General features: G+C 33.8%; 2 protein-coding genes and 2 long non-coding RNA genes across 7 annotated transcripts; 2 read left to right on the forward strand and 2 right to left on the reverse strand.

Annotated features, from left to right (window-relative positions):
* Positions 1-2,191: 2,191 nt before the first annotated feature.
* LOC106340749 lies at positions 2,192-3,501 on the reverse strand. 2 transcript variants are annotated; one of them, XR_001269498.1, is made up of 6 exons: positions 3,262-3,501; positions 2,999-3,076; positions 2,742-2,840; positions 2,560-2,653; positions 2,378-2,474; positions 2,192-2,267 (listed from the first exon to the last, which is right to left on the reverse strand). It is a non-coding gene; the product is annotated as an uncharacterized LOC106340749 (long non-coding RNA). The 2 variants fall into 2 exon arrangements; XR_001269497.1 differs by having other exon boundaries at positions 2,999-3,082.
* A 2,748-nt stretch (positions 3,502-6,249) lies between these two features.
* Positions 6,250-8,123, forward strand: LOC106336916 (superoxide dismutase [Cu-Zn] 2, chloroplastic). The gene is made up of 8 exons (XM_013775894.1): positions 6,250-6,554; positions 6,924-6,985; positions 7,092-7,131; positions 7,212-7,307; positions 7,410-7,441; positions 7,521-7,596; positions 7,696-7,749; positions 7,900-8,123. Exons 1-8 carry the CDS (start codon positions 6,317-6,319, stop codon positions 7,923-7,925), a joined length of 624 nt encoding a protein of 207 aa, XP_013631348.1. The 5' UTR covers positions 6,250-6,316; the 3' UTR covers positions 7,926-8,123.
* Positions 8,124-14,131: 6,008 nt separating this feature from the next.
* LOC106339552 (zinc finger protein ZAT5-like) lies at positions 14,132-15,291 on the forward strand. The gene has a single exon (XM_013778382.1). The coding sequence runs from the start codon at positions 14,306-14,308 to the stop codon at positions 15,167-15,169; it is 864 nt and encodes a 287-aa protein (XP_013633836.1). The 5' UTR covers positions 14,132-14,305; the 3' UTR covers positions 15,170-15,291.
* A 3,159-nt stretch (positions 15,292-18,450) lies between these two features.
* On the reverse strand, positions 18,451-19,568 carry LOC106340930. 3 transcript variants are annotated; one of them, XR_001269536.1, is made up of 4 exons: positions 19,477-19,568; positions 19,134-19,290; positions 18,997-19,054; positions 18,451-18,931 (listed from the first exon to the last, which is right to left on the reverse strand). It is a non-coding gene; the product is annotated as an uncharacterized LOC106340930 (long non-coding RNA). The 3 variants fall into 3 exon arrangements; XR_001269537.1 differs by having other exon boundaries at positions 18,451-18,597; positions 18,789-19,054; XR_001269535.1 differs by having other exon boundaries at positions 18,451-19,054.
* Between the last annotated feature and the right edge of the window lie 1,287 nt (positions 19,569-20,855).

Genomic DNA, 20,855 nt, shown 5'->3' on the forward strand with positions numbered 1-20,855 from the left:
CGTCGTGCGTACCACTGATCTCCATCATCGGCTGCACAACCAACTGAAAGAACGAAAGCGTATAAGACCCAAATAATATTAAAACATCCATGCGTACATCCTACTTTAGTAATGTACACGTTAGAATTCTTATTGTATAACTGTAAATATGCACAGTAAAATGCATTTACATGTACACTATTTATTTTAGTACAAGTGTACATTAACTACTTACATCTAAGACCAAGAAACATGTACATATAACAAAATTCCTTACCCCCGCCTCATGCTCCGCTTTGCGCAAATGAACCACAGTCAACCCTGCATGCTGTGGCAACACTTGCCCCGGGAAAGTAAGCAATGTCGTGCTATCATCACCGCGTGCTTGTTTCGGTAACTGGGGGATAAGTTCAAACGCCACCAACTGCAACGCCAGCGGAAAACCCAGAATCCTAAGAGTCTTCTGCCTCAGCTTCTTACAGAAATCTCCATTTGGATCCTCGCACTTACCCATCAATTTTGGACCTGGCTTCATCGTCCTAATCGCCCAAGCAAACGACTCCCTACCCCAATGAAAAGCAAGGAAGTTCTTGATGTTCTTCACAAGATTAACATGTTTCAGACTCGGCTTCTGTATCTGAGATGTAGGCACTAGCACCCTGTCTACAATTATTATCAAACACAACCTCAACTTGCGCGAGCCCGACATCCCCGTGTCGCCTAAAACCATTGCCACAAGGTCTCCTATTGTCGCATCCCTGTCAGGACCAATCAACTTTTCCCAGTACGCATAGTTCTCCTCCGTAGCCGGCAACTCGTAGTCGATGCTGTACCCCTCTTCGAACTCGTCACAGGGCAACCCAGTAACCTCCCCAAACTCCACCAAAGAGAATCTGAAGGGGTTACCACCAAACACCGGCCACAACTCATATTTCTTCTTCGTTAGCACCTGCCTTGTCAGCATCCCGTGTATCACTTTGCCCATCAGCACCCTACGGACAGGCAACCTAAATAGGCTTCCAAAGCAAGATCTCAACAGCATCGCCATCTCCTCGGTGCCGTTTAGTGCGTCTCTAACGCACAGCAGAAAATCTATAGTAGAGTACATGTTGATTCTCTCGCATGGGAAACGATCCGTTGCAAATAACCTCTCCGGTAGACTGGCCGGTAAAACCTCTACCTCGTCTGTTCCAATCAAAAAAAAAAGTCCACTCGATTAAGGGCCAAATCGACAGCAAAACTAAATCAAACTAAGAGGGGGGGGGGTGCGCATTACTAACCAACGACAATCTCTTTACCACGCAGACTCCGCCGTCGAGACATCTTGTTTATCGTCGCCGAATCTCGCCGTCGTTTTTCTCACTCGCTATCGCCGCTTCGGTTTCTCCCTCTCTGGTCTCGGTAAAAGATAAGTTGAAAGTGAATAATTATCTTTACAGATCCGTCAATAATATCCGTTCATGGGCCCACCATATCGGTTTTAAATTTTGAAATTTAAACAATCGAACTAAAAAACAAGAAAATGATCGGCCCGGTTAGGAATTACAGAGGGCAAGTTGGGTCTTTTCGCATGAAAACTGCCCCGGTAGCGGCAAGTGCCTTTTTATGACATAGAAACACGTAAAGTGCCCTATAGTGAAAATAACTCTTGCATGATTGTCTGTCTGCCAGCAGCGATTCATGTTTATATTATATATATGGAAAATGAAAACACCTTTTTAACATATAAGATAATGCAGCGTTCATAAGCTTTTTAAAATCACATTTCTCGTGAAAAATAATCATCAAATCTGGCTGAAATGTTCCAACCCTAGACACTTCGTGATGTTATCACGGCTGAGGATGAAGTTGCCTGCTGATACTGATATGAAGCAGTGAGCACTGTGTTTAAAAATAGTCGTTGCTCGTCTAAGCCGGTAGGAAAAGTACAAGTCTGCGAGAAGAATAAAGTATAAAATTCTAGTTTTTAGAGCAACTCCAATGGTTAGAGCCTATTATGGGCTCTAATGAATAATTTAATAATTAATTGTGTGATTTGAAAAGTTTAGAACCTTTGTTAGTGTAATTAATTTTCTCATGGTCCAATGGGAGAACCTCTTAGAGGTTCTTAAATTTTTTTTTTTTTCTAAAGGGTGAAAACATATCATATAAGAAGATGATTCAGTTCAAAAGGCTATTCAGTTATGTATGAAGAGACACGCAGACAAGAGACACGCAGACAAGAGACAGACAGACAAACCTTGTTGCCGGTTGAAGAGCTTCAAAGCTGGAAACACGTCTCAGAATTGCTAAGACAAGAGAAAAAGGAACAAGAATGAGAGGGCTTTTGAATATGTATACTAATAAGAGAAGAAAACATATACATTATGTTGTAAGATCTTTGTTACTTGTTTTTTACCTGTGTCTTTCCTTTGAGAGGAAACATCTCTTAGTCTTATGGCAGTAAAAATGTCAGGTGTAAATACATAAACACAGCAGTTAATACGGTCACTGACCTGAGTTTCCAAGATTAAAGAAAAACATTAGAATCAAATCTTGGAGATGATAAAAATCTGAGTCATCTCAGTGATATGTACATACAAAAGTTTCGGGTTTCTCGGTGTAATGAAGCAGCTCATTAGTAACTGGATCTGCCACCAGTTCTCCAAATTGGCTTTGCTGATTCAGGAGAGACCTGAAAAATCAAAACACAGAAAGCAAACTTTGATTAAACAAAAACACAAGAAACAAAAGCAAGATTAATCTTATGCTCAATGGCAGACCTTGATCACAAGAAGAGTTCCAATTCCACCATATTTCCTATGAGCTTCTGTGTAGTAAAAGCATCAAAGAGTAAGAATGATCTTCAAAACCAAGAAAATCTGTAGAAACCCAGAAACAAAGATCAGAGGCTGCACAAATGAGCCACACTGATACTTGAAAAAGGAGGGGAGAGAGTTTATCAAAAACAAACCAATGTTGGATTTCAATAGCCAGATAAGGTAACAATGACCAATTCAAGAGACATAGATATATATACCTCAACGATGACCCTCTCGGATTCGAGCAAGCAACTCAAATTAGCGAAAGATGTTGAACTTGAACCTGAAGCTGTGTGCTGCGACTTAATCAGATCCAAATAGAAAAAAAAACATTAGAATTTGAGCAATTAATTCCCAAAATATGAACTTTTCAAAAATTCCCAGAAACACGAAATTCACGTGATGTATGTCTAATTGTGGGTGAAAGGAGAAAGCTTTTGAAACCCAAGAATCGATAGAGAATTGAAAATAGGGGAATTACATTGAGTTTGTTCCATTCAAGCGTGTCCCAACTGCCGCTACCTTCTGTTCTCTCTGAATCTGATTAATAACGCAGCGGCCTTTGTCTCCCTGACGGTGGTCTCGGTGGCGTCATGAGAACGAGATGAAGGAGAAGAGACGGTGACGGAGCTTTCACCTTCCGATCAACGACGGATTTGTCTATTGTTGTCACGCTGGAAACCTCGAGAAAGAAGAGAGAGACAAAAAATGCATTATCCAATATCAAAGAGACACGTAACGGGTTCTAACCATCTCTGTAAATGCCATATTTAGAACCGGTTCTGTATTTTTATTTTTTTTTTGATTTATTTTTTTTAGAACCCCTTTTTAAAACCTCTGATGGAGGTGGTCTTAGTCATCTATCTTTGTGTGTTCTCAAGTCTAAATCCATTCCTTGTCATTCTTGTTCTTTTTTTATAGGCAAGTCTTTTTCTTTGTTCGCCTTAAGTTGGTATGACCTAAATGAGGTGAGCCATACTTTACAAGCTGAGTAACTGGGCCGAGCGTTCAAGCTATTGAGCTGAGCTCGTGGTGCCGAGTAAAGTCAAGCCACTCAGCCGTGTACGAGTATCGAGCTGATTGGCGCCGAGTGGCGTTGAGTCGAACCGATTAAATAGGCTGAGTGTTTTTATTTGAGGGGGCTTTGTGAGGGGATGTAATACATCTCCCACATTAGAGTAATTTCATTGGTTGAATTCTTAAGTTAAGTATTTAAATAATAATAATGGTTATTTTATTAAATAATTTAAATTTAAATTAAAAATAAAAAAATACACCAATGAAAACACAAATACATAAGAAAATAAGTTCGAAAGAGGTTCTCAAAAGCTCTCAATTAAACGATTTAAGTGCTCTTAGGTAGGAGTGGGCACTGATCGATTCAAGTTTTTTGGAAGTTTTCGTGATCCGATCCGTTTCGTCCAAACACGTTATCCGATTTGATTAGATCCGTAGCTACCCGGATATTTGATGTCCCATATATCTGAAAATATTTATATTTTTAACTAGTTATCCGATTCGATCCGTACAAAAAATAGTCTAAACTAATATAAAATATTTATATTTTATTACAAAAGTAAAATATTATTTACTTTTAAAAATTCTAATAACTAATATAGTAAATTTAATAATAAAAATACTAAATCTTATATAAAAATATAATATTTATATAAGTTGTATATACAATTTTTTTAAATATATGTATATAACAGATCAGATATGCATTTCAAAAAATATTAATATTTGTGATTTGCTTTGTTTTTTACGGATATACAATATTTGTATTTGCTTTGCTTTGTAAAGTCACAGTTATCCAGAATTGTTCGTTCGAATTGAAACGAATAACAGATTAAATCAAAATTTACAAATATTTTGCCCAACATACTATTTGCTCTTACGTGACACCTTTTCATTTAGTGGGTCTGCCGCTGAGTATAATTTTACTGACAATCGGATAATATCCATGTTCGAAACTACGCTAGGCGTGAGTCGGACGGCCGGTCTGGGCCTAGCGATTTATCAAAAAATCGGAAACTAAGCGGAGATTAATCGGAGAGTAATTTTAAGACATTTTTCATAATATATATTTAATTTGGTATCAAATATACGAATGTCAAGATGGTCTAATGGTTAGAAACGAAGGAAAATGCCATCTAGGCCCGGTTTTGAAGCCCACATATAACTTTTTCTTATATTTTTCGGATAATTCATTAAATAAGTAATTACATGTCTACCTTCTATCTCTTTACTAAAATTCTCTGCAACCCTAGCCGCCATCTATGCATTTCAAACACGAGTTTTCATTTTTCTGTCATTTTTTTGGCTGATTATAACTTAAAAAGGCAAACAAGTTTCGATTCGGGTCAAATTTTCTCAGTTTAGCAACATGTTTTTGGAATCTTAGGCGTCGATTTCATTGTTTACACGGTAAAATCGGGAAAAAATCAGTCCACCGCGTGGCCACTCTGATTTGCTCCTCCTCGCCATGGTGAGCACACACCTAAAGCTTACCCGGCCGAGATCTAGTCAACTCGGGCGCGTTTTCGAACATGGGATAATACATTTTGGTATAGAGGAACATGTTCATTTTACATAGAGCCGACCCTGAATTTACAGGACCCCCACATTAATAACATTTTAAAGAACTAATGATAAGTTTTGAAAGTTAATAACACTATTTGTATATGTTTAACTCTTTAATATTTTTTCCACAAATTTAAATATAATTAAAAGTTAAAAAATCATATTCTAGTTTATACATTTATATTTTAATATTTTGAAATTTTATTTTGGAATGAGGATCGTGTTCTCCATTGTAGTTGAACATATTTTAATAGTATTTAATATATTAATAAACATGATAAATTAATAAAATTTTATAGTTTCATGCCGAACCAGTATAAAATATAACATAATTCAATAATAATAATAAGATGATAAAAAATCGATTATACGCTTAAATAAGTATATATCACCATTAATTAATGAATAGTTATTATTATATTTAAATTATATAAAATTTTTGTATTGTTTATTTTTTCTTAAAAATAAATTTATCTTTGTTTTAAATTTTAATATTTTGGAATAATTTCACCGAATTATATCTATAGAAACATGTTTGTATTCTACACTAGTGTCATAGTCTTTATATAATAAATTAATTAAACAATACATATTTCTAAAATATTCGAATATGTAAAATTTAATTAATGTATATATATATATATATATAATATTATGAAATTAAATATTTTTTTCAAAGTATTAATTTTTTTAAAATATATTTAAATTAATAAAATATTAGATTTATAATATTGTTAACTTATATAGTTTTTGTTGTAGTAGAAATAGAATGCGAAAGAATTACCACGCCAACATAACAGTTTTCTATCACCGTTAAAAAATGAATACATTTTGTCATACACTTGTAAATATGTTTGGTACACACACACACACACAACAAATAAATAAATAAAAACATCATCCCTAATTTGCCCAATCGCTTCTTCGAAACGCCAAAAGAGCAACAACATCCAATGGCTTCTCACACCTTCCTCTCCTTCTCATCGCCTCCGCGCCTCCTCGTTTCCCCTCCGTCCACTCTCCGTTCCTCTTTCGGCGGCGTCTCTCTGAACCTCCACCGCCCCCAGTCTGTTTCCTTCTCGGCCTCGAAGAAATCGCTGACAGTCGTTTCCGCCGCGAAGAAAGCTGTTGCTGTGCTCAAGGGTAACTCCGACGTCGAAGGAGTTGTTACTTTGACACAAGAAGACACAGGTACGCCCCTTCCTTCTCAATTTTGAATTCTGATGTGTTGTGTATTATTAGCTCACTGCTTAGTGTTTGCATCATATGTAAAATTAATTTCTCAATTTTCACCAAGATTCCATACTTTTCTAGCAAATGACGGTTTGAGATTAACTTAAGAATGTTTATTTAAACTGTATCCGTTGGGATTAGTTGTAGCTAAACATCATTCATTGTGTAATCAAGGATAGTGTTCTAAAAGTCGGTCCAGGCCACGGCTAGGCATCCTACTAGTGGGCAAATCGGACCTAAACGAAACATTTTTTAGAAAGGCCTAGCGATTTCTTGAATGTTGATATCTTTCAATCTAATTTGGTTTCTTTCGAGTTGATTAAGCAGGTCCTACAAAAGTGAGCGTTCGTATCACCGGTCTCACACCAGGGCCTCATGGCTTTCACCTCGTGAGTTGTTCTTCCCCTACTTTATCGATCTCTTTCTTCTTGTTTTGGTCTTTATGTATTGTCTCTTGTGTAATTATTCTGTTTTGCATTTTTTTTTTTTTTACAGCATGAGTTTGGTGATACAACAAATGGATGCATCTCAACAGGTGAATCATTTTGCTGCATTACCCATATATCATTATTTTGTATTTAAAAAAAAATAACACATGTCTTTAATTTATCGTAGGGCCACATTTCAACCCTAACAACATGACACACGGAGCTCCTGAAGACGAGATCCGTCATGCGGGTGACCTGGGAAACATTACTGCCAACGCCGATGGTATATTACTTTACTGTCCATTGGTTCAACATTACAACATAGTTTGTACCATTCTCTCTAAGCACTGTTTTTTTTTTTTTTTTTTTTAAATTGTAACAACAGGCGTGGTAGAAACAACACTTGTGGACAATCAGGTTTTTTTATATTATGTTTATTCGCGTTTATGTTCTCTTATAAGAAGCTTTTGTTTTAAATGTGAATTCATGTGTGCAGATTCCTCTGACTGGTCCTAACTCTGTTGTTGGAAGAGCCTTTGTGGTTCACGAGCTTAAGGATGACCTCGGAAAGGGTATAATAAACTATTGCACTTTCCAAAAGATTTTACAAGTTTCTTAAGCTAAAATGTGATCTGATTATTTCTTCTTCTTTTGATTTTGGCAAAATGTAGGTGGGCATGAGCTTAGCCTGACCACTGGAAACGCAGGCGGGAGATTGGCATGCGGTATGTTTTAACTCTATGATTTAGGCTGCCATTGTTTCATGCGTTTTTACATCTGAAAAAAAGAAAGCTCGCTTTTATATAAGTTGTTAAAGATGCAAGTTTTGATTCTATGTTTTTGTAACCTCACGAGCTACGTTGGTTCTAACGCAGGTGTGGTTGGTTTGACGCCGCTCTAAGTCTGGGCTAAGTAAGTACTTTGGTGTCTACTGTGTTGGTCGTCTTGTCTGTTGAATCAGATGTCAAATAAAAGTTGGCTGAATAAGCTTTTGATGTTTATGTTCCTAGCATCAAAGTCTCTTTCTGGAGTTGTGCCTTTGTAAACGTGTTTGTTACTTTTGGTTTAAATCTGCATTTGATCGTTTGTTTTGCTATTACTTTCCTTTTACCAAGCTAACGATTCATGCTTAGATTTTGGTTTTAGGTAAAGAGGTAAACTGATTTTAAGAGAGTTTTTTTTTTATAGATGATAAGCATATTTGTTTGTTTAATGTCTGTAAACCAAAAAAGAATTTGGAATACCTCTATCACAAGTTGCTATTGTAATGAACACTCCTATTTAAAAGAAAGTTAGGCAAAACTTGAATACTGAACCGAGGAAAACTAAACAAAAAAAACCTTCCTTTCCTCTAAATTAGAAACCTGAAATCAAACCGAATTGATAATCGAACAAGTACCAAATTTGATTAAAATACCTCTTTTAATTTTTGTAAAATTTATTTTACTATAAAAACTAATTATTTGAAATTATGAAAATAATATGTTAACCTTTTACATTAAGAGAACCTTAAAAGTACAATATTTATAAGATCTATTAGAAACTTTAAAATGTCTACTATCTGATTCTTTAATTAAATATGTAACATTTCGAAGTTGCTTTCTATTAATAAGTTAAATAAGACAAGAGAAAACAAAATTGTGTGTTGTCCAACACGGAAGTCGACCACAACCACTGGATATATTAGATATATGATATTGATAGTTATAAAGAGAAGTGTGGTTCATTATCTATTACCCTGCTTCGAACATGTACACAAATTATTTTTCTTTTCTGAAACATACAGTACAAATTATAAAAGTTAAATGTGGATAATGATCACATGGGACGGTTTTCAATAATAGTTATTGAAATATCAAAATTTCAGTATCACCATTCACTATTTAAACTATTTAAAGTTAGAATGGTGACAATATATAGATTTGGTAGTATAAGTAAATACGAAATGAAAGAACGGTGTGGTGCAACCGCGATTTATGCATTATATATGATAAGCGTGTCGTTTTCATAGAATAACAGTACAAATTAATGTTTTGAGTAGAGAAATAAATTTTGCGGTATAAATATTGTTAATATTTTGATTAGTTTAATAAAATTTTGGATGACTAAAATCTGTATATTTGAAATAATGTAGTAAACTCACAAAAGTAAACAATATTATTTCTATAAAAGTTACGAAAGTTGAATATCAAATCGAGAAAAACCAAATTAAAACATGTTCCTATTTCTCTAAATTTGAAAATCCAATATCGAACCGGAACCCTATTGAAAATCGGATGACAACCAAATTTTTTACTGGACATTTATTAAAAAACTAATTATCTTAATTTCTATAAATTTTTATTTTACTAAAAATAATTATTTAATTTATAAAATAATAATGCTAAACGTTTACTTCAAGAGACATATTTAAAAGTGTAAGATTCATTAGCAACTTAAATTAAAGAAAATGTCTACTATATAATTTTTATTTAAATATGTAACATTATTAAGTTGTTTTTAATTAATAAGTTAAACAAAGAAGAGTAAAATAAAATTGTGTTGTTCAACGGATAATTCAACCAAAGCCACTGGGTGTATGATACTTATAAAGAGAAGTACGGTTCATTAATTATTATCCTGTTCCAAAAACACACATAAATTATTTTACATCCTTAGGGCAGCATTATCTGCTGATAACTACAAAGTTTCTAAAGAAAAAAATAAATTAATATTATAATTATTTTTGATTTTTACAATCCTTTGACACAATGTCTGTTTAACACCTATGCTTTGGAGGTTGGTAAAAGTTCTAAAAAGTTGTAAGATTAGGACTTTTGTGTTTTTTCTCTCTTTGTTTTGTTGATTCTCCATTTATTTTAAATGTTTTAGGACCTTTTACCATTTCTTCGTTGGAGTTGGTCTTATAACACAATTTAGAAAAGTTAAGTGTGAGCATAGTGGGGTTTCAAGACATCCAACTACACTATATCATGTGACCACATATATATATACTAATTATTTAGAACCCATTTAGATATCCGGAAAGAAAGTCTATCCGTGAACTCCACCTCTATTTAGAGATTATTCTGAATCCTCTCATAAGCTGAAAATACCCTCAGATCAATCAAGAAAAAAACACATGAGTTGATTAATAATAGAATTACCCAAATTTTAGTGTCACCATATACTACCTTAGTTTTAATTATACCACTAAAGAAATAGTATTGAGTTGTATATGAAATCCATGTGTGTGTCTATATTAAATTGTTCTGCAAAGGATGGGAGGGCCACTTTAAGTACAAGACAATAAGGTTTGGAATAGTCCAACGTGATTAAGAGTAATTTCTTCCAATCATTTCATCGTGTTATTGAATTATTGTGCCTAATCAAGTTAATAATGAAAATGACTAGGTCTTTTTATATACTTAGCTTGATGGTAGCATTTTTTTTTCTTTTGGTAAAACATCTATACTTACTAATACATTTCTTACCAAGAGTAACCATTTAATATTCTGGAGTAAATAAAATATATATATGTAACGCAGGACCGTTCATAGCTTAAATGACTAGGTCCTCCATAACGGAGCCGATAACTGTGCCACGGGGTACTCCCTAGCCTCGAGAAATCCCAGAGGCTGAATATGTGGTCTACCGGTGTTCACTGGAAGAGGATCTCTGATTCCTCTGCTTTTCACATGCGATTCATTCTCCTTCTCTGTAGCCATCTAGTTTGTTTTTGATTGACTGTTGCCTATCTGTAACCTAGTGATTTCTGTTTTCCGGTGTACCGGAATTTTGTACACTGTCGATGCCCTTTCGAAGGTTGATAAATTAATATATCTAATTATTATTTAAAAAAACGCAGGACCGTAGTCATTTGATTGGTATATTCCAGTGACAAGTTGGTAACACATACATCGATATAGATAATCGCCATATACAGCTGCATAATTACTAGTATATAGAAACAGCAATCCCTATGTAAAGTCAAAAATGCTGCATGAAATTAGCAAAATATTCCGGCTGAAAAAGGAAGTGATGGGTTTTGCCACAAAACTTTTGTGTATGTAAAAGACTCTCATCGCACACATTACCTTTCCTTGGCCCCAAAATTGTATTGTATATATCCACTTGAGATTTCTTATCCTGTTAGAAGTTCTTGGAACTATTTCCCCCCTAAAATATGTCTCCCAATTTGAATGGAGAAAATACTAATAACTAGTGTTTAACAATTTTTTTTAACAATCCACGCATACTTTTTTAATAATGAATCAGTGATACTTATACAAAACTAAAAGTTTTAATAGATTTTTTTTTTTTAAAATATTAAAATCACTTTTTGGTTAATTTTTTTTTATTAATCTAGAAATATTCGGGATCTACATAGGGGTCATAACTAATTTCTAAAAAGAGATGCAACCCACAAATAGATCTTGTATCTGGGTAAGCAAATAAGCTTTAATCAAAGATCCATATTAGTGTAGGTGTTCAGGAACAATGTAATTTAGTTTCGCATAGTAGATGAATCGAACCTTATACGTAATGGCGTTGCAACTTTGTCTCCTTATCATTCGACCACAAGGTACTCAACAAAAAATGTCCTAGTCATTTTCTTTATTAATTAGGCACAATAATTCAATATATATGAGTTTTGAACCCATATATACCTAACTGAGTTTTCAAGTAATTCCATATGTTTTACAGAAAGTTGGATATTTTTTTGCCAATATAAACGTCTACAATGACTAGAAGCACATGATTCAAACTAGAGCAAATTAAGAAAAAAAATATCACCACTATAATTCAACCACCAATATTAAATTAAATTCGTTTTTATTTTCTTTTTTGTTGCAAATTATCAAGAATTGTCGAATTTTCTCCCAAACATCAAAAGTAATCGAGTTTCTTATTTTATTTTATTTTATTTTATTTCAAATGTGTTCAAAATTTCCATCTACATATATATGCCTATTTTACGGGCAGCTGTATGAAGTCATAAGGGCAACATTACTGGACAATATCTCCAAACAAGTATTGTCAGATTTTATATTAATATTATATTGTAGTTTTGTTGAAAAGTTAATTTTTATTTCATTTATTTAACTTGAACCACTCATATACGTAGAACCTAAAATCTACCCTAAGTATTAAGTATTTGATAGTGATCGGAGTTTGATCTAGGAAAGACAAATGATGTAAGCAACAATATCTTTAGAATACAACGATGTTAAACAGTTTTCTGTAGGTAAAAATGGACTTTATTGATGAATAAGATCGAATACAATGAGCTGAACTAGATCGAGTGATCAAATGAGATCCGTAAAGAAAGAATCTAAAATTGGGATGAGAACAAGGTCGTGTAGCTCTCTCTAGGGTTTTCAACGTGTCCTTCTTCGTGTCCGCTCTCCTTCCTTATAGTAAGTCGACCTCGTGATCTTCGTAACTGCTCCGCGATCTCCGGGACTGCTTCGCGATCTCCGGGACCTCGACTCCTTCGCTTTCGAACTCGATTGCTTGCTATGGGCTTCAGTTCCTTACGGCTCATACCTTTGATCGCGGCCCATTAATGTATTGACCGAAATTGAGTCCAACAATATATAGCCGTTTGGCATGAGACAATATCTGATAAGTTCGGGGCATACATACTTTCACCTTTCATCTCTTGAGTTTTTTCTTCTTTTAGTCTGCATTAGTTGTGAGATACTTGTCTTCATATTACTAATGGAGTTGCTCTAGGCGCATCTCCAACCCATACATATTTTTTTTTTTATAATTCCCACAAAAATAGAGTAACTCTATTATAGGGTAAGTTTTGCTCCTCTATAATAGAGTTACTCTATTATAAAGTGAAAAAGTGAAATTCCTCTATTTTCTCTTCTATCATTGGAGCAAAATTTACCATATAATAGAGTTACTCTATTTTTGTGGGAATTATAGAGGAAAAAATAAGTATTAGTTGGAGATGGTCTAAAGTACCCCGTTGATCATAGATTTCAACTATCTAATCAATATATTAGTAATAATTTAGTTATCATTATTATAAGAAAAATAAAAAAAAAGTAGTGGTCTTGACTCTTCACAACAACAAAGACTGCTTACAATTTTTCTTAGCCTAACATGCCACCGATGAATGCACCTAATCCTATAAACACCGGCCATTGCATGTCGCCTCGTAATTATGATCCGTCTTATGTCTACGAATCATTATTTTCATGATAAATTTATATATTAAACAACTAATCAAAGGTTTTTTGTAGTCGTCACAACCATTAGTCGTCACAACCATTAACAATATGTATATACTTATTACATGCTGTCGTGAACATTTTGTGTATAGTTCTATCCATTTTCGGTTCTCATTGAAAGCGTCGATTTGATGACGTGGATCTAAAGTGCGTGAAAGTAAAACCTTTGCTTGTTGATAGAACTGAATGTTCACACTAACATAAACAAAAAAAAAAACGTGAATTGGTGGCCTAAGTGCCACTCAACACTACTAATGAACCTTTGCCTAATTCAGTGCTTAACCCTTCACGGGTTTCACTTTCCTTTTTATTTTCTACTTTTTGCTTTGAATAAAATAAAACAATTTGGAATTAGTACTTTAATCATAATAATACATCTCTGTTATTTATGCAACTAAGAATGATACAAGATCTAACAATTAGATTAATCGAAGCAATAATATAAATATGCTTGTTCTTTGAAAATATGTACTAGAAGAAGCTGTCTAATTTAATACAAATAAAAATAAACGTCATGGAGGGTTGACTTCTGGTACATAGATCTAGGTGAAGATAATATTTAGAAGATATGGATTAAAAGTAGATACAACAAAACATAAATTAGAAAAAAAGAGAGATTTCTATTATTTTGCCATCACCATGAATAAAAAAATTTAGTTGATTTCATTTCTGAAGGAATTTGGCAGAGAAATGCAGAATGTCAGGTCATATGTACTGCAGCCAGCAGAGTGAACCGTCAAAATGCTATTGGTTGTTTTGGAAATATTATAATAATGAAAAGTGGATCAATATGTGCATAAAATTTCGTGGAGTAAACCAAAAAGATTAACAACCACCAACCTTATAACCTCTCCCTTTGTATATATAAATAAGCAGCCCCACCATCGTCTTCTACACTGCCTCTCTTCTCTTTTCTCTCTCTTGTTAGTTCACTCCACATAATAAACACCAAAAAAAAAAAAAAATTCTTGAATTAGGCTTGTTTCTTGATTGAGTTATTGGGTTCTTGAATCGGGCTGTCTTCTCTTGTTTACTATATTTAGTGTTAATAATCATGATGAGTCAAGATCATGTTGGTAGTGACCAGACGCAAATCATAAAGGGTAAGCGTACGAAGCGACAGAGATCATCGTCGTCGACCTTTTTGGTGGCGGCCGCGGCGGCTACCACCAACACCTCTTCAAACTCATCAGCCGGGGATGGCGGCGGAGGGAGAGCAGTTTCCGATGAATACAACTCGGCGGTTTCGTCTCCAGTGACCACAACTGATTGTACCGAAGAAGAGGAAGACATGGCGATTTGTCTCATCATGCTTGCGCGCGGAGCGGCTCTTTCGCCAGATCTCAAGAATTCGAGAAAAGCTGATAAAACTCTTTCGTCGGCAGAGAATTCGAGTTTCTTTGTCTACGAGTGTAAAACATGTAGCCGGACGTTCTCGTCGTTCCAAGCTCTCGGTGGACACAGGGCGAGCCACAAGAAACCTAGAGTGTCGATAGAGGAAAAGACTAAACTACCCCTGATGCAGGCCAAGTCTAGTGGGTCAGAGGAAGGGCAAAAATATAATTTCAAAGTGTTTGGTTCATCCCTAGCTTCGCTGTCAAGTAACATCATCATCAGCAAGGCAAACAAAGTACACGAGTGTTCGATCTGCGGTTCAGAGTTCACTTCGGGACAAGCCCTCGGCGGCCACATGAGGCGGCACAGGACAGCCACCACTGCGGTAATACCGGTCGCTACCACGGAAGTTAGCAGAAACAGTACAGAAGAGGAGACTGAGAATTTGAGCTCTTACATTGAGCAGAGGAAATATTTACCGCTGGATCTTAATCTACCGGCACCAGAAGATGATCTAAGAGAGTCCAAGTTTCAAGGGATTGTGTTCTCAACCACACCAGCGTTAATAGATTGTCATTACTAGTTGTTTGTAGTTGAATGTTTAGTTACATGATAATATATTTGTGAATTCTTCTTCTATTACTATATTGTTGAACTGGAATTATTTCCAAAAATTTAATCAAAGTATCAGTTGTTTTTTTTTAATAGGAGGAAAATGAAATGTACAAGTTATAATGAAAAAGAAGGAATAATAGTAGGAGTTAAGTAAAGGGTTGTGTGATAGTTAGATGATCTACTTGTTGAAGTAAGAATAGTTTGAGTAAGCAAGTGGTTTGTGTTCATGGTTGCCTTTCATTCACGAAAAGCAAGTGACTTCCAAGGCATCTTTTCTTTCCCTCTTTTTAAGGTATATTTTATTATTCTTTTAAACAAAATACAAAATATGAGTTTTTTGTAACATGTGAACCAAGCATTGTATTGCTTGTAGACGCCTCTTTCCACCCACGATTACGCAGCCAACGCTATATTGTGTTCTACTACTTCAAACAAAATATGTTATGGCATAAAAATTTATAGAAAATCTAGAGAAATAGAGGTGTAAAACATTATAAAATACATATAAAGCACTTTAAATGTTTTAGTTGAAAATAATATTTAATAAATCTTATTTTCATTTGATATTTGACTTATAGGTACCCGATTATAAAAGAAGCACTTTAAAATATACCAACTATTATTTTTTATTTTTTTGTAAATAGTGATGTCCCTGTTATGACATTATGTATAAGAAGCCCAACGCTATATTCCATCTTTCCCATTTCGTAATTTTATGGTATAAATATATTCATACACTAAATAGCATTTGAAATCATATTCTTATGTTAGTCACCTAATATACAAAAGTATTATTCACCTAAGATAATCTGACAAAGTACAAAATAAACCTCATTTTCTAGATTCCAAAATTAGTTTGAGATTTTTCTCAAAAAAAGAAAAAAGTTTGAGAATCAACTTATGATTAACTCAGTCACAATATTTAAAAGGGTAATTATTTAGTAATGAATAAAAATAATAATATCTCATTTTGAATTTGTGCTATGATGAACAATACTATTTTTCCAGCTCCTTTTCATAACAAGCAATTTGTAAATAATAGGGGTCGACACTTTGGTTATTTTATCGGTTCGGTTCGGTTCGGGTTCGGTTTGTTTGGTTCTAGTATTTTTCCAACTGAAGTAAACCATAGTTAGTGTGGTTCGGTTTGTGTTCGGTTCGGTTTGTATTTCGTTTGATTTGTATTCGGTTTGATTTATTTTTTGGATCGGTTTAATTAGATTTTTTTTAGTTTATTTTTTTTAAGAGAAATTATGTTTTACAACATAAATTATGTAAACATAAACTCTGTGAACTAAATTCAATATAAAACTCAAACAAAAACCTTTAAAAAATCACAAAAAGTATATATAAGAATTAAAACAAATGAAAGTTAACTAAGGTAAAAAAACCAACATCATTAAAATTAAAAAGCCTTCAATGAATGAAATATTTTAAAGCAAATATTTTGATGATTACATATTAGGTTAGAAGAATATATGTTAATCAATAAAAAATAGAAAATATGTGGTTTAGTATTAGAATTTTAGTATATTGGTATTACTAATATTTTTAATTTAAATAATTACTAAAACACATCGGTTTCTCGGTTTGGTTCGGTTTAAAACCGAACCAAACCGAACCATTCGGGCTGGAGAAATATTCAACCAAATGGTTTGAAATAGATTTTGGTTCGGTTTGAATCGGTTTCGGTTTAACTCGGTTTGGTTCGTTTTTTTTGCCCACCCCTGGTAAATAAGCATACATATATAATCCATTTATATAAGTTGGTTAAATAATCAGGAAAATGTTATATATACACACAATGAATTTAAGAAACAGAAAGGTAGTGTGGACTGTGGACACGAGATGGACGTGGTGACCGGCTTAGGACGTGTATTAGGTTCCCGGCCCTTTGGTTTTGGGTTGTTGGTCATCACATATACAATTTATCATATATGAATTATTTTAATCAATTATAACGGACTAACAATTATTATAACATAACAGAAAGTAGAAAAGAAAAGAAAAACTAATAATTAGAAGAAAAAAAGAAGATAAACAGTGACAGCAGAAACAGTCACAAGATTCACTCACCGCTTCACTCCTTGCTTCCAATGCTCCTCTAATAAATCTATTATTGCAGTTGCATTTACGATTCAACGTTATTATTGAAATAAAATGTATTAACATATTCTTGTTCTCGCACGATGTTATTTTGTCGATTAAACTATCTTTCTACAAATTTATTTTACAGATTAGTGAAAAACTTGTAGAGCTCCAAGCCTACAATGTATAGAATTAATAAAATCTGAATGTAGTTTCCTTCGCTTTCATTCTCAAAATCACTAAGTGAAAGTCATATGTACATAACTACATAAGCAATAAAAAGATGACCTGTACTAAGCCAAAAGAGACTAGAACAGTAAGTTTTTTTTTTACAGTAGACTGATATATTTGTTTTACCGATCCAGGAGTCCTATACATCAATAGTTCTTAAAGTGTACGAGTCAAGAACATTTGTTAACCACGTTTGGTAAAACATATACTAAGGGCATCCACAACCATGTTACTCATGGTTCGATAACCCAGATAAGTATTTTATATTATTTTATTATTTTATTTTTTTTCAGTTTAAAAAAAAAAAAAGGGGGCCAATCGCGAGTTTCCATGCGGCAATGGGACCCGCGTACAGTGACGAGCCCGGCAGCGAAATAGTCCTTACCTACGGACTGCAAGACATAATTATGGCACAAATTCCTAATTTTTTGGTCCCCACATATTATAAAAATAATTTGTTGCTAAAGATTTTTTTGTAAGGATCAGCGTTGCAGCTGCTCTAAACAAGGTTAATAAAATTGAAACATATACCAAACATGTATTAGAGTTATGTATTGTTAGAAATGGACTATATCCATCGACAAGCCCGCAACAAGGCCCAAAAATGTAATTGAACTCGGTATAGGTAAGAAGAGAGGCGGTCGAGACGATTCAAGTCTGCTTAGATCACCTCCATTGGTTAGAACCCTTAATGAGTTCTTAAAATTAATTTATTTGTTAATTGTGTACTTTACAAAGTTTAGAATCTTTAATATTGTAATTTGTTTTGAGAAGGTCCATTGGGAGAACCCGCATGAGGTTTTTAATTTTTTTTTTTTAGAAATTAAATTATTAAATTTAAATTTTACAAAACTTATAAATTATTGGATTTCATAAAATTCAAACAAATATAACATAAAACATATTAAAAATAGAAATACACATTTATAATTAAATTTTTTAAACAAATATAAAAGAAATGTATAAATCTAGTTGGTACTTGGAAAACCATATACCTTCGTATCTGAAGAAAAGTTTCCAATTGTAGCCACCTTTCTTGAGATGGAAGTTCAACCATTTGAGTCAAATTCACCAGCCCTGCACAAAATGTTCAGGATCATGAACAGACTACTATAATAAAAAAGAAATAGTCAAGCTTAATATTCTAAAACTCAGAAATGCGACAGATCTCACTCAAGGAGCTGCGATTCATGAGGATACATTTCCAGACCTCTATGAGTTCCCTATTGATGTTCAGAATGTATCCAAAATAGAAGAAAATGACTCACCAGTGCATAAATAACGATGAGCCGAAGGAAAATGATTAATAAAAATATACCCAAATAAGTGTAACACATATATCCAGACATGCTCAAGATGAACATGTTTGCACATGTATCCATGGAATCCAAAGTTTTTTTAACACCTGACTCTGCAGTGAAAACAAAAGAATCACAGATGACAATAAATGGAAGATTGTTTCATGCAGAGGATTACCAGTGATTGATGTGAAATTGCGGCGAGACATCCCTCCGAGTCCGAGGTAGTAGGAGCACTACAAAAGAGAAGTTAAATATTAAGAAGAAGCATTATAAAAGAATCATAGACATTGCAGAAAACATAGTGGGACTAACTCGCTGGTGAAGTTGATGAAGGAGCTGAAGCTACAGACCCAGAGAGGAAGAGGAGAATGATGATACCCAGAAGCAGAAAGTAATCCGTTTTCTTCATTGATGTCACATATTGTCTCTACCTTGAAACATCTCCGTGCTTTGATTCTAGGAACCGATGCTGCATACACAAAAAAAAAAAGATGAATACAATTTGATTCAACTTGCAATCAATCGAACAATAACCTCGCAATCCCTAATTTCGCTTCTCGAAAAAAAACCTTAATTATTACCCAACGAAACCAAATTTCAATTTCAACGAGATTCACAAACTTCGAATCATTACAAAAACACAAAGAATTCGAACCTTCAAGATGATTTCATGGATGGATTTGGAGAAGGAGAGATGACGAAATTTCTCACACAAAAAAAAACCCGAAGAAGAGAGAGAGAGAGAGAGAGAGAGAGAGAGAGGACCAATAGAAACAAGAAGCCAATACGCATGTGCCAGGTAGGCGGTTCTTACCAATTTTACGTACCCTTAATTAAGCACCGGTTCTAACTAATTAATGCTTTTTTCATTTATTTATTTTCCATTTTTCCTTTAGAACTCCTCCTTAGATACACCGATGGAGGTGCTCTTAAGAGAAAAAAAAAGAAATCGGCGAGTTCAGCTATAAATGCGGTGGAATTCGCAAAGAGAAGACATTCACAAAAAGCATAGAAGCCGGCATAAAAATTAAGGTTTCCGTGGTTGCACCTTCTTCTTGAAGAATTCATAATTCTCTTACAATTTCATTATCTTTTTCTTTCATTATCTTTTTCCTTGTAATCAATATTTGATCTCTAAAAAAACATCTTTCACATAATCCACTATAAAGTTAATTGGCTGAATAAACACAAAATAAAAAATAATAATAAAGTAACTATATAATAAAGTGGTTGGTCAAGTGGCAATTTTGCTAAAAGTGGACCATTTATCCTTTCTCTATTGGTGACAGTGCAACAAACATGATGTGTACATAACAATTGATTTATTGTTACATTATAACAAAAAATATAATAAATATTTTCTTATTTTTCTATACTATAGGTCTCTAATAGAATATAACATGAAAATGGTAATAGTAATTTTTTTTTGATTATTTTTAGTCACTATCAGTGGAAGAAAATGTGTACATGAAAACAGTAAAAGAAGAAAAATGAAACCACCATAAAAATTAAATGGGGAAACGATGGGTGACCATAATGAGGAAGTAGAAGACGGAGAAGGAGGAAGGTGGCGAAAGAGAAAGAAGAAGGGAAGAAAAGAGAGAAGGAGGAGAAAGATGACGAGAAGAAGAAAAAAGAGGACGAAGAAGGAAAGTAAAAAAGAAAAAGAAAAAAAAAGAGGAGGACAAAAGGATGAAGAAGAAGAAAATTGTTGAGAATGAGAAAGAGTAAGAAGAGAAAAAAAAGAATGAAAATGAGAATGTGTTTGATTCTATTTATATTTGATGTTAGGAGTTTTCAGGCCCCTAAGACAAATGTTGTAGTATGAGTGAATGTCGAACCAGTTCTGAGGGATATCAAAGCACCGAGAATGCAAGTACTCACTTAATCTAAGTGCAACCAATGATTTAGATGAGTTTTAAACTACTACTACTACGAATACTAGAAAGTAATTACAGAATGATACTTTCTTGACTAAGGGAAAAGAGAACTCATAGGCATAGAGATTAGACCTTGGGTGATCAAGTATCGAAC

Source organism: Brassica oleracea, chromosome C4 (assembly GCF_000695525.1).
Source record: "Brassica oleracea var. oleracea cultivar TO1000 chromosome C4, BOL, whole genome shotgun sequence".
In the NCBI taxonomy this organism is placed as follows: domain Eukaryota; kingdom Viridiplantae; phylum Streptophyta; class Magnoliopsida; order Brassicales; family Brassicaceae; genus Brassica; species Brassica oleracea.

Bases quoted from the DNA above. Each gene is read 5' to 3' on its own strand.
- LOC106339552 (XM_013778382.1), top strand. From the start codon at position 14,306: ATGATGAGTCAAGATCATGTTGGTAGTGACCAGACGCAAATCATAAAG.
- LOC106336916 (XM_013775894.1), top strand. From the start codon at position 6,317: ATGGCTTCTCACACCTTCCTCTCCTTCTCATCGCCTCCGCGCCTCCTC. The intron at 6,555-6,923 runs GTACGCCCCTTC...TTGATTAAGCAG, and splicing joins TTTGACACAAGAAGACACAG to GTCCTACAAAAGTGAGCGTT. The intron at 6,986-7,091 runs GTGAGTTGTTCT...TTTTTTTTACAG, and splicing joins GGCCTCATGGCTTTCACCTC to CATGAGTTTGGTGATACAAC.